At 40.1% G+C, this 11,096-nt stretch overlaps 2 protein-coding genes across 3 annotated transcripts; both read left to right on the forward strand.

The window, feature by feature from the left end:
* The first annotated feature begins 547 nt into the window (after positions 1 to 547).
* On the forward strand, positions 548 to 6,951 carry LOC122065626 (protein CHAPERONE-LIKE PROTEIN OF POR1, chloroplastic). Of its 2 annotated transcripts, none has more exons than XM_042629449.1 (5): positions 548 to 752; positions 2,983 to 3,172; positions 3,336 to 3,439; positions 5,821 to 6,271; positions 6,381 to 6,951. In XM_042629449.1, the coding sequence occupies exons 2-5, from the start codon at positions 3,027 to 3,029 to the stop codon at positions 6,529 to 6,531; spliced, it is 852 nt and encodes a 283-aa protein (XP_042485383.1). In that variant the 5' UTR covers positions 548 to 752; positions 2,983 to 3,026; the 3' UTR covers positions 6,532 to 6,951. The 2 variants fall into 2 exon arrangements, with proteins under 2 accessions (XP_042485383.1, XP_042485384.1); XM_042629450.1 differs by having other exon boundaries at positions 3,007 to 3,172.
* A 1,777-nt stretch (positions 6,952 to 8,728) lies between these two features.
* LOC122065625 (fructose-bisphosphate aldolase 1, chloroplastic) lies at positions 8,729 to 10,801 on the forward strand. The gene is made up of 6 exons (XM_042629447.1): positions 8,729 to 9,101; positions 9,203 to 9,472; positions 9,559 to 9,668; positions 9,817 to 9,907; positions 9,993 to 10,262; positions 10,349 to 10,801. Exons 1-6 carry the CDS (start codon positions 8,931 to 8,933, stop codon positions 10,625 to 10,627), a joined length of 1,191 nt encoding a protein of 396 aa, XP_042485381.1. The 5' UTR covers positions 8,729 to 8,930; the 3' UTR covers positions 10,628 to 10,801.
* The last annotated feature ends 295 nt before the right edge of the window (positions 10,802 to 11,096 follow it).

Here is an 11,096-nt window from a genome sequence, read left to right on the forward strand (position 1 = left end):
ATGTATGGTTGAATTCTTCAACACAGGTGAAGGAAAATTTTCTCCTAAATATAATGACGAGAAAAGAAAGCGAATATACCATGATTGTTGCATCAATCTTCGTAGATTATCTTCATAATTTCACAAAAATTACAATAAAATTTATTTATTGATAAATATATAGAATTATAATAGGGAGCTTGGTTGGTAAATATTAGATTACTTACAGTGACCCTTGATTCCATGCACGGTAAGTGACAACCAACCCTCCTCCTCCCTCCTGAGAAAAAATCGATCCCAAGATGTGAAGATAGACCATATTCCTTATCTATTATTAGAGGTGCAAGTTCGGCCCAATGAGCCGGGGACTGCCAACCGATCCTGAGGGTGACGGAGCTTGGGTTGGGCTGGGCCAAAGGTGAATATTTCTAGGAATAGGATCGGGCTGAGACGGGCTTGGGATAAGGCCTCAATCTGAGCCTGATAGTGCTGGACCTGGGCTGAGATAGATCAGCCCAATCCAATCTCAGTCTGGGCTGAGCCTAGGTTGAGTTTAAGGGGAGCTAAGGTTAGACTGGGGATCTGCGAATTGCGGCGCCAGAGACAACACCAGAGAGGCAGCGACACCGCCTGAGTCCTAGTTCATGAGAGGGAGTTTGAAGGTTGAGAGGATGTACACAGTACCGGACTTTCTCTGAATCTCTGCATTCTTTCTCCATTTCTGCACATTCTGAAGGCTACCTGTAGGGTAATACCTTGAGGGCTTTAATCAGGTATGGATTTTCTTCTGTTTTCTCACTATTCCTTTGCAGTCTCAGTCGGAAATTGGAATAAACTAAATCAGAAATCGACGGAAATGGAAAATGACAATGTAGTAAGGTTGTTCGGTCTTTCTTCTACTTCAATTTCCTAATTTCTGGTGGCTAGTGTTGGATTAGCTTACGATGGTGGATTTTGGGTTTATGCTCAGGATTAGATGGTCCTTACTCCTTAGCTTTGTTGGTTTAGGAAATTCCTCGCCATTCATCGTAATGGGGAATTTTTCGGATTTCTTTGTCAACTTGTTCACTTTGTTTATCATGCTCAATGGTTGAAGGAAGACATTGAAAAATAGGTTCCATATATAATCTATTGTTATGGTAGTTGCACATTGTTTTTTGAATTCGTTTGTAAGAAGGGTCTACAAGCAGGTAAGACATGTTGAAAACTTATGTAAATAAAAAAGAGATTGGGTGGTATTCCTATTTTTGTCATCCAGTTAGACGGTGAGTCATGACATGGCTTATCTGAATTAGGGTTTCCTCCTTTTGAATTATGTTGAAAAAGGATAGGGGTTTCAGATGGGTGAACAACAGAGAGGCTGATTGTTTGAGGACAAAATCGCAATCAACCTCATCCTGTGGGGAATTTGTGACATTTGTCTATTATTTTACTTTTCATTATCAGGCCCAATACCTAGAGGAATACAATGAGATTGAGATTGGTTCATACAGTTATTTGACAAGGAATTTATTTATTGTTTCCTAGAAATCTATTTTAAATTGGCTGGAGAAGGTACTTTGGAAGAGTTCGAATAGAATATAAAAGAATGAGTTCTTTCATTGATTCACCACCCAATTCCGAAAAGTCAAGATGCTTCTGATGAGAGTGGAACAAGGCTATAACAGCTGTTGCAGGCAATTTGCTTATTTTTGTGGCCAAATAGCAATCTATTTTGTTTTCCTTTGCGCCATGATTTTCCTAATACCCTTGATTTTTTTTTTCTTCATGATATGATATTGGAACTTCTTAATGCAAACGCGATTAAGAGTTTAATACATTTTAATTCGAATTTCAAACTATGCAATTAAGGTTGGTTTTCTTTCTAGTAATTTGGCAATTCATGGTGTGGCTTTAGATTGTATTAGGTCTTAGGCAGGAATTTATTGTTGGTGTTAGGATGTTTTTGATAAGATGCTATTTAAATTATTAAAGCGCAGAGCTTCCAACTCCACTTTTATATGAGTTCACAAAACAATATTACATTGAAGAATTATTTTCTGATGTTTTTGGTCCGGGGTAAGTTAAGAATTCATCATAATGTAACTCATTTGACTCTGCTGGATGCAAGAATCAACTTCCAATCAGGTGGTCACTAATTTTGTTTAAGAGGTAGACCCACTTTTTCAAGTATTTGTCCTTGGTAGTGGGTGGACAGGATTCTTGAGGTAGTTAAAGCATAAAATAGTCCTTTTCTTGAGTGAGGACTGACAAAATCTGATCTCCAATTAGTTGGCCAATATAAAAAAGGCAGACACCTAAACGAGGTTGTAGTCACTTGGTCCAAACCATGAGGTGACATGGATCATCATCTCAGAATTGCAGGATATAGAATGACATCATGAGATTATATGAAGGTTTTGAAGATATCTTGAGTGGAATAAAAATGTTGGGGAGAGGAGGTTTCTATGATGGGTCTCTCTCTCTCTAAATAGCTGGTTATCTCCCACCGCTCCACCTTTCCCTAAAAAAATCTCCTATCTCATTAAATTTGGTGTGTTGTGCCCTGGCGGTGTTGAAATCTGTGCTTGTACATGACAGTGCAGTTCCTATTTTGACGTGTCTTGTTAATGCCTGTCCCAAGACTCCCAACTCCCTAGTAGCTCTAAGCTTTTGTTGTGTATTCCCATATACATGCAGGTTGAGATTTGAATATTAGTCTTCTAGATCCTTTGGAACCCTTGACTTTCTCTTATTCCTATAAAAAAGAAAAAAGAGAGCAACCCAGTGCACAAGGCTCCCGCTACTGCAGGATCTTGACTTTCTCTTATTCCTGCTCTCTATAAATTCTTCCTTAAATGCATAGGTTTCCATTATAATATTTTCCTTTTAGTTGGATAAAGTGTTGTATAACTTAATCAACAAACTTCATTGAAATGACTGGAATTGCTGTTAGCTTTGTCTGAAATAGTCAGGGTTGTTTTCTTATGCTTTTTCTTTTCTTTTCCTTTTCTCTAAATGAAGCTCTGAGTAGCCTTTCAACAACAGATACCTGGCTGTGGCTGAAGATGTCTGTGACTGGATTGACTTGTAATTCATCTCGATTTTCTTTTTATATACCTAAAAGAGGGTCAGGGCATTTATTTGGTCAAGTTTCAGCTTTTCCCCATCATCAAAACTCAAGGAAAAAGATGCAACCTCTTCGCTTTGATAGGTATAGCTTGCTATCTCACATGATTAGATTCTTGATTTTCACCCAAATTAAAAAAGAAAAAATATTCTTGAATGGTTGGTAGCAATTTTTATTTATTTATTATAGATTTGAGTACTGATACATTTTCTAATATTTTCTTTTTTCCTGTCGCTACTTCCCACAGACATTACTGGATTGGTTTCACAGAGAAAAATGAGGTTCTGCAAAGCCACAGTATCTATAATGCAATGGGTGCTTCTTTTGGTGATTCAGCTGACAACTCACCTGGTAATGATTTCCTCTTTGTTTCTTCTTCTTTTGTGACTGGTTGATGACAAGGGAGGACAGCTTTATAAAATAAAGCATTTGTGGAAAATTAGGGGTAGCACCAGTAGGTGTTGGGGTAAAGTTGACCACGATTGTTTGCTCTTGTGCAATGAAAACCAATGAATACACCTGTGAGGAGTAATATGGTGCAAAGTTGAAGCCTGGAGGCTTTATAGAAGGACAAAGGGGGGCTAGAAAGAGTGTGGAGTTGAGGTAGTGGAGGAATACCTAGCCTTGGATTGAGTGGGATAACTTAGAAGGATCCGAGTATTGAACGACTAGTAGTTGGATTATGATTTGTTGAATTTAATATTGCTGAGTGATTCTCTGTCCATTACCGTGGGAGTAACTTTTTTATTGGTCATTGTTGTTCCATCAACTATGGAATGCAAAATTCAGTGAGGAAACGAAAAAAGAGTGTAGAGAGGAGTATGATAATATTGATAGACAGCTTGAATCATGGTCTTCACAAGTGGCTTAGTAAATCGGATGCTAATTGCTGCCTGACCTTTTTGCTTGGGAAGAAAAGTTAAGCATTTTGAGGTGTAGGAGTAGGAGCAAAATATAGCAAGATGTGGAGTTGTTAGACAGCCTTTAATGGGTTGGTCTGAGTTGGACTGCACAATGAAGCCTTAGAAATGAACACCTGATTTCCCTGTCCAAATTCCTGAACAAAGCCCATGTTTAGATCTGGAGCCAAAGTTCGACATGTCTATACTTATGCCCAGATGCTTCTCATGGGAGTTATAAATCTATTATCTTTTCATTCCCTCACTCTCAAGTCTTGACACGGTAGTTTCTTCCTTTTCTTGTGGATTTATTAATTTATTATCGATATGAACCTATTTGCTGCATTTTTGGGGTTGATTCCATGGATTCAGTAGTGCTGACTGCGTCACCACGTTTCCAGATTTAAGGTCTGTTCAAACTTGTAGGTGCTTGATTCTTATGGACCTATACCCTATACTGTTCTATTTGTTTCACATACTAATTCCTATACCATAAATATGAGTCTAACCTTCTATGTGTAATATTTCAAGCCCCAGCCTATTTTCCTTCTATTAGGGGATTGCTTATGGTGCCTCACTTGCTATCATAGATTTTTTTTTCCCAGTTTGGAGTTTTGGGAGGTAAAAGGGGGTGGGGAAGGGATGGGCCTTGAGGTGTCATGCAACACTCTCTTTGCTTGAAGGGAATGTATTGCCTTTTCCAGTAACATGTTTGTTCAGGAAATAATACCGGACAACATGACAGAGGAATTAGACTGATCTAGACTTAAGAGGTGAGTTCATGACTACTAAAGTATTTGTTCTGTCCTCAATAAAGCAGTTGGTTGCATATAGCCTTTTGGCAGGCCTAAAATGACCATAGAAGATGTTGTGAGGAATGACATGCATAGTCTAGGTCTTATGCCAAGCATGACCTCAGATACAGCCAATTGGAGGGCAAGGATCCATGTAGCCGACCCCATTTAGCTGAGATTTTCCTGACTTGCTGGTGCTGGGCTTCTCTCCTTTTACTTTCATTTCCATTTTGCTTTCATTTTACTTCTTTTCTCCTCTTTGTTTTGCACAGATCCATGTAGCCAACCCCTTTAAGTTGGGATAAGGCTGAGTTTGTTGTTGTTATGGTGGTGGTGAAGGCTTCTTGTATGAGGGATGTAAAAAATGCTCTGGTGAATTTTCCATGCCAAAAATATATAAACTCCTTACTGTCTTGACTTATGGATCCTCCAGGGGAATCATTAACTTTGGCAGTGCATGACAGTAGAATTATTGTGCTTTTCAGCTGCCTGTTAATTCCCTGTATAGCTGGAGCCTGTTCTTTTGATATTCTTGTTTCTTCCTATGCTCCAATTGTATGGCAGAGAGCAAGTCTCTCTGTCCATGTGGTCTATAAGTTGCCTTATGTTCTTCAATGGATTTAAGAGTGTACAGTCTTCAGGTAACATGCATGATTGACCTGAAAAACCAATGGGAACTGAAGGTTCTCAATGTGATCGACTGGACAAAAGAACTGCAGAAAATTTTTGAGAGGATGCTTGGATAAATCTGTGATTCTGCATTGAGTTTCAAAAATGAATCTTGGACTCGAAACAATGAATTTAGGAGATAATTTTTCTTTTTGCTCATTTGGGAAGCTACAGCTACATTAAGGATGTTCTTATAATACTTCTCAGGAATCAAACTCATATTAGCAGATTCTTTTTCCTGGAACATTTTTTATGGGTAACTACAGTTTCTTATCTAGGACATTACCAGCTGTGGTTTATCTTCCAGTTCTGTGATCTTGTCTCATGGGACCATTCTTTCTCTGAGAATCTTTCCTGATTTTCTGAATAGATGCAGTTGTTTTTCCTCGAATCAACATAAGGGATCCATATAAACGGCTTGGAATTAGCAGTGAAGCTTCTGAAGATGAAATCCAAGCTGCAAGGAACTTCCTCATTCATAAATATGCCAGACACCAGCCAAGCATTGATGCAATTGAATCAGCTCACAACAAGATAATCATGCAAAAGTTCTATGAGAGGAAGAACCCTAAGATCAATATCAAGAAAAAGGTCAGGGAATTAACTCAATCACGGGTTGTTCAGGCTGTCATGAGTAGGTTTCAAACACCATCTACAAACTTTATCATAAAGACAGCGATTGCATTTGCAATACTTGGTGCAGTAACTGTTCTCTTCCCAACGGAAGATGGACCAACCCTTCAGGTAGCCATCTCCCTGATTGCCACTGTATATTTCATATATGACCGGCTGAAGAATAGAGTCCGAGCTATACTATACAGGTATGCTTCCAAACTTCTGTTTCTCCGACAGATATTAGATTGTCCACTTTTCTTTGCTTCCTTCTAAGCCATTAATCCTTTTGGTGATTGTTCATGTTCCATATCTCAGCATTGGGGCTTTCATCGTCTCTTGGCTCTTGGGGACATTCTTGATGGTATCTGTTGTTCCACCTATACTTCGTGGCCCAAGGAGCTTGGAAGTTTCGACTTCGTTAATAACTTATATTCTTTTATGGGTTTCATCTACTTATCTGAAGTAACACGAGTTCTGTCACCTGTTCTGTATCACATTTTTGTGGAGGATAACAAGTGGATAGGCCTGCTGGTTGGGCATCAATATCAACAACTACAAAGCTGGTAATCCCATGCTGGGTTGGTTTTCCAAACAATCCATAGGAGAAGTTTTGAGGAAAGAGTAGCTACTTGTTTTGTTTTAGAAAATGTAGACTCTTGAGTTGTTCTTTTTTCAGGTATGCTGTGTATTATGCGGGTAGTCCCTTTTTTCATTCCACACTTTCTTCTATATTGATGAAAGGAATGATTTTTACAACCATAAAGAGTTTGTGCCTTTTGTGGAACTGATGCGTAATTGGCTATTGTAGAGCCAAAAAATACAAGGAAATCCATCATAGAGATGTGTATTTATTTGATGGATGAACTCAGTTAGCACTTTTCTCAAACTCTCATAGTTGTGGGTTCAGACTGATTTCCTATATGATCTTTGTGGATGATGTAAAGCCATGATATATAGCATAAGATCGATTCCATGGCTTTTGTCTGCCGTTTGTTCAGGAGATTACCCAATTCTGTCCCTTGATGGGTTAACAAATGCTGAGAAGTATTCCCAAGTATTTTTTATTTAGGGTTTTGCACCGAGTATGGCACCATTACAGTTGGGCAAGATTTGCACCAAGCTGAAAATGTGATTTTCGTTAATGGGTTTTGTCTTATGTGAAAGACATTTATTTTTCTCCAACATGCATTTTTACATGGAGGTTAATTTTTTTATTTTTTATAAACCCCATATTCAATATACATTGTAATCCTCTTGACTTTTTCTTGGAAGAGGGTTCCCACGGAAATCTCCCACTCCACACCAATGGCAATGCGGAAAATGGTATTATCTACATGGTCCCTATATGGAGAGTACACCAGCATCACAGGAAACTTTCTTGTTTGAATTTCTACCAAACTTTCTTCAACTTTTGACACCGTTAAGAACTAACAATGTGATAGACTTGTTTGTTGCAACACATCGGTTGGTGAGGAGCAATGCATTTGCAGACATTATGTGGATTGAACTCTCTCTCTCTCTCTCTCTCTCTCTCTATAGCTCTTTCACGTCTTATTGAGCTGTGAATCTTGATAATGGCTATGGACAGCTATGGCCATAAGGTAGTGTACAGGTCAATCTCACTCCTGAAGGAGGGGTGAGGATTCATCTGCACTCGTGTACCACACCTTATGCAGTATAGTGTTTCAGCCAAGAGAAGAGACCCTTCCACAACCCCAGCCCCTTCAGGGACCTTAAGTCCACTTGTCATGCCTGTTCTTCACTGTCTAGATATGAAGAGATCAGATCAATGAAGTGACATTTGGCATCATGGGACCCACATCCATTGACTGACATGGCAGTCTCTTTACCTTCTATCTACCTGTCATTTGTGCCCACAAATACCATATGGAAGGAAGCCTTGCAATTTGAACCAAGGGACACTAATAAGAGAATTTTTTCCAGAAAGATTAGAGCCTCATATCATGTTCACAGAGGAAGAATCTTTCCAAACCACAGGTCTCGATAATTTGGACTCTTTTAGGTTTGAGTGTAGCTTATGTGTCTGCTACCATCAAAATTTTCATCAAAAAAAAAAAAAAAATCTGCTACCATCAAATTGACCGGAAAGGAAAAGATCAGCCATAAATTAATTTCTTGCAGAAACTATTTTTTCTGGTTTTGGAAAATTTTAGCAGAAAAGGCCTCTCACTTACCACCTTCTAGACCAACCCTTCAAAGCAAGGTTATAAAATATGGTATCGGGTATCATATCGATCACTATCGATATCAATAACAATCAATGTCTTAAGGATTGGTATCGATATACATATTGGCTGGTGCGATAACTTGAAGTGTGATAACAGTGCGTATCAGTCCAATAACACATCTAAAGGTCATCTTTGGTAACTATGTATCAGCCAATAATCCATATTGGTGCTGGATCGATATCGGGCTCCTGCAATACCGATATGGGTTGATACGATACCGATACATAGTCATACATAGTCACACTTCTATCTTCTTTTTTATGAGGTGGACAGAGTCTGTAGCATGATAGATCAGCAGGTTATCAACTCATGTGGCAACAGGTGGTTGGTGGGCACACAACAGCCTCAAATGAGACATCTTCTTCTCAGATACACAAACACTTGAAGGACTATATAAATACTGTAAAATGGAGGTTGGAAGCCATGAGGTTGTCCTGCCAGAGAATAAGATAAACTCATTCTCTCACACAGAGAAGAGAGCAGAGGAGGTGGTGGTAGGGAGACTAGAGAGACTCTCAGAGAGGGATAAAGAGAAGAGAAGAGACTAGAGCGTCTCTGAAGAAGGTATCCAAGGAAAGAAGAAGAAGAAGTACTTTCCTTCTGAGAAGTTAAAGAAATGGCGTCAGCATCGATGATCAAGTCATCTCCAGTACTGGACAAATCCGAGTGGGTGAAGGGTCAGAGCCTTCGCCAGCCATCGGCAACTGTGGTTCGATGCCACCCCATCTCCTCTTCTGCACTCACCATTCGTGCTGGTTCATATGCCGATGAGCTTGTCAAGACCGCCGTATGTGTTTTTCTTACAAGCATTTCGTTGGATTTTTTTTTGGAAATTAAAACTGAACTTGTAAGAGAGAACTGTGTTTCTTTTTGAATTTGGATTTGCAGAAAACAGTGGCTTCTCCAGGGCGTGGAATTTTGGCTATGGATGAGTCAAACGCAACTTGTGGGAAGCGATTGGCGTCAATTGGGTTGGAGAACACAGAGGCCAATCGCAAGGCCTACAGGACACTGCTTGTGACTGCTCCAGGGCTGGGTAACTACATCTCCGGAGCTATCCTCTTCGAGGAGACACTCTACCAATCCACAACCGATGGGAAGAAGATGGTCGATGTTCTTGTTGAGCAGAACATTGTCCCTGGTATCAAGGTCGATAAGGTGAGTCACTCGGACTTCTTCCCTTTCCTTACATTTCTTGACTTGATTAAAAATGGATTCTTGATGCGAAACTTCCAACACTGCAGGGTCTCGTCCCCTTGGCTGGTTCCAACGATGAGTCATGGTGCCAAGGTCTTGATGGCCTCGCCTCCCGCACTGCTGCTTACTACCAGCAAGGAGCCCGTTTCGCCAAATGGTAAGCCATGGTTGCTTTGTTTCTTGTTTCACCCATGAAATGATTATAGAATTGCTTTAAAGGGCACCATCTAAGAACAAAAACTTAATTCAATTCAGATGTTGCTTCTGTCTTGGTTTCAATAATATTTTTGTTTTCCTTCAAACAGGCGTACAGTTGTGAGCATTCCCAATGGCCCATCTGCACTGGCAGTGAAGGAAGCAGCCTGGGGTCTTGCTCGCTATGCCGCCATTTCTCAAGTAAGAAGCTCTAAAATGAATTCTTGACCACTGTAAGCTCTTCTTTCAGCTACTGGTAGATGATGGTGTGACTTGATTGATACAGGACAATGGGTTGGTCCCAATTGTGGAGCCAGAGATCTTGCTGGATGGTGAACATGGGATCGACAGGACCTTCGAGGTAGCTCAGAAAGTGTGGGCTGAAGTGTTCTTCTACCTTGCAGAGAACAATGTCATGTTTGAAGGTATCCTCCTCAAGCCAAGTATGGTCACTCCTGGGGCTGAGTGCAAGGAGAAGGCCACACCTGAGCGGGTCTCAGAGTACACCCTCAAACTCCTCAAGCGAAGAATCCCCCCATCTGTCCCAGGAATCATGGCAAGTCTCAGATACTGAAATTTTTTCTAATTTTTCCCTTAATTCCATTCTATTCAAAGAGAAATAAATCTGTTTCCAATGTGCAGTTCTTGTCTGGTGGACAATCCGAAGTTGAAGCAACCTTGAATCTGAATGCCATGAACCAAGCTCCTAACCCATGGCACGTTTCCTTCTCATACGCTAGAGCCCTCCAGAACACTTGCCTCAAGACATGGGGAGGAAGGCCAGAGAACGTGAAGGCAGCCCAGGATGCTCTCCTTATCCGTGCCAAGGCCAATTCTCTCGCTCAGCTCGGGAAATACACTGGTGAGTGTGAGTCTGAGGAGTCCAAGAAAGGAATGTTTGTCAAGGGCTACGTTTACTAAAGCTGTTATAGAGTTGTAGCAGATCTAAAGATGATGAAACTCTGTTTCTCTCTCTCTCTCTCTCACCTGTAATAGCTCAGCTCATGGCCATGGCGACTTCTTTTTTGTTTATTACATGTAATTTTATTTAGTGACTTAATAAATTTATGGCAATGAGATTACGTAGCTTGCACACTTAGTCGTCTACCATGCTTTTGCATTCAAGCTTTAATCCATAGAAAAATCAAAACTAATCAATAAGCAATATAACTTGAAAGCTTTTCTTTTGTTCAATTCCACCATTGAAGGTTGAAAACTATCTCAACCTCAATTTCAATCTCATCAGACGCAACAAAAGGGGCTCAAGGTTCGTGATAAAAACACAGAAAAACAGAGGAAGATCCAATAGAAAAGGGGGTGGGGAAGGAAGGGCAGAAGAAAAGCCACCACATCAATTTATTCTCATTATTGGTCTAGAAAAGACCCATTC

This window comes from Macadamia integrifolia, unplaced genomic scaffold (assembly GCF_013358625.1).
Source record: "Macadamia integrifolia cultivar HAES 741 unplaced genomic scaffold, SCU_Mint_v3 scaffold2071, whole genome shotgun sequence".
Lineage (NCBI taxonomy): Eukaryota > Viridiplantae > Streptophyta > Magnoliopsida > Proteales > Proteaceae > Macadamia > Macadamia integrifolia.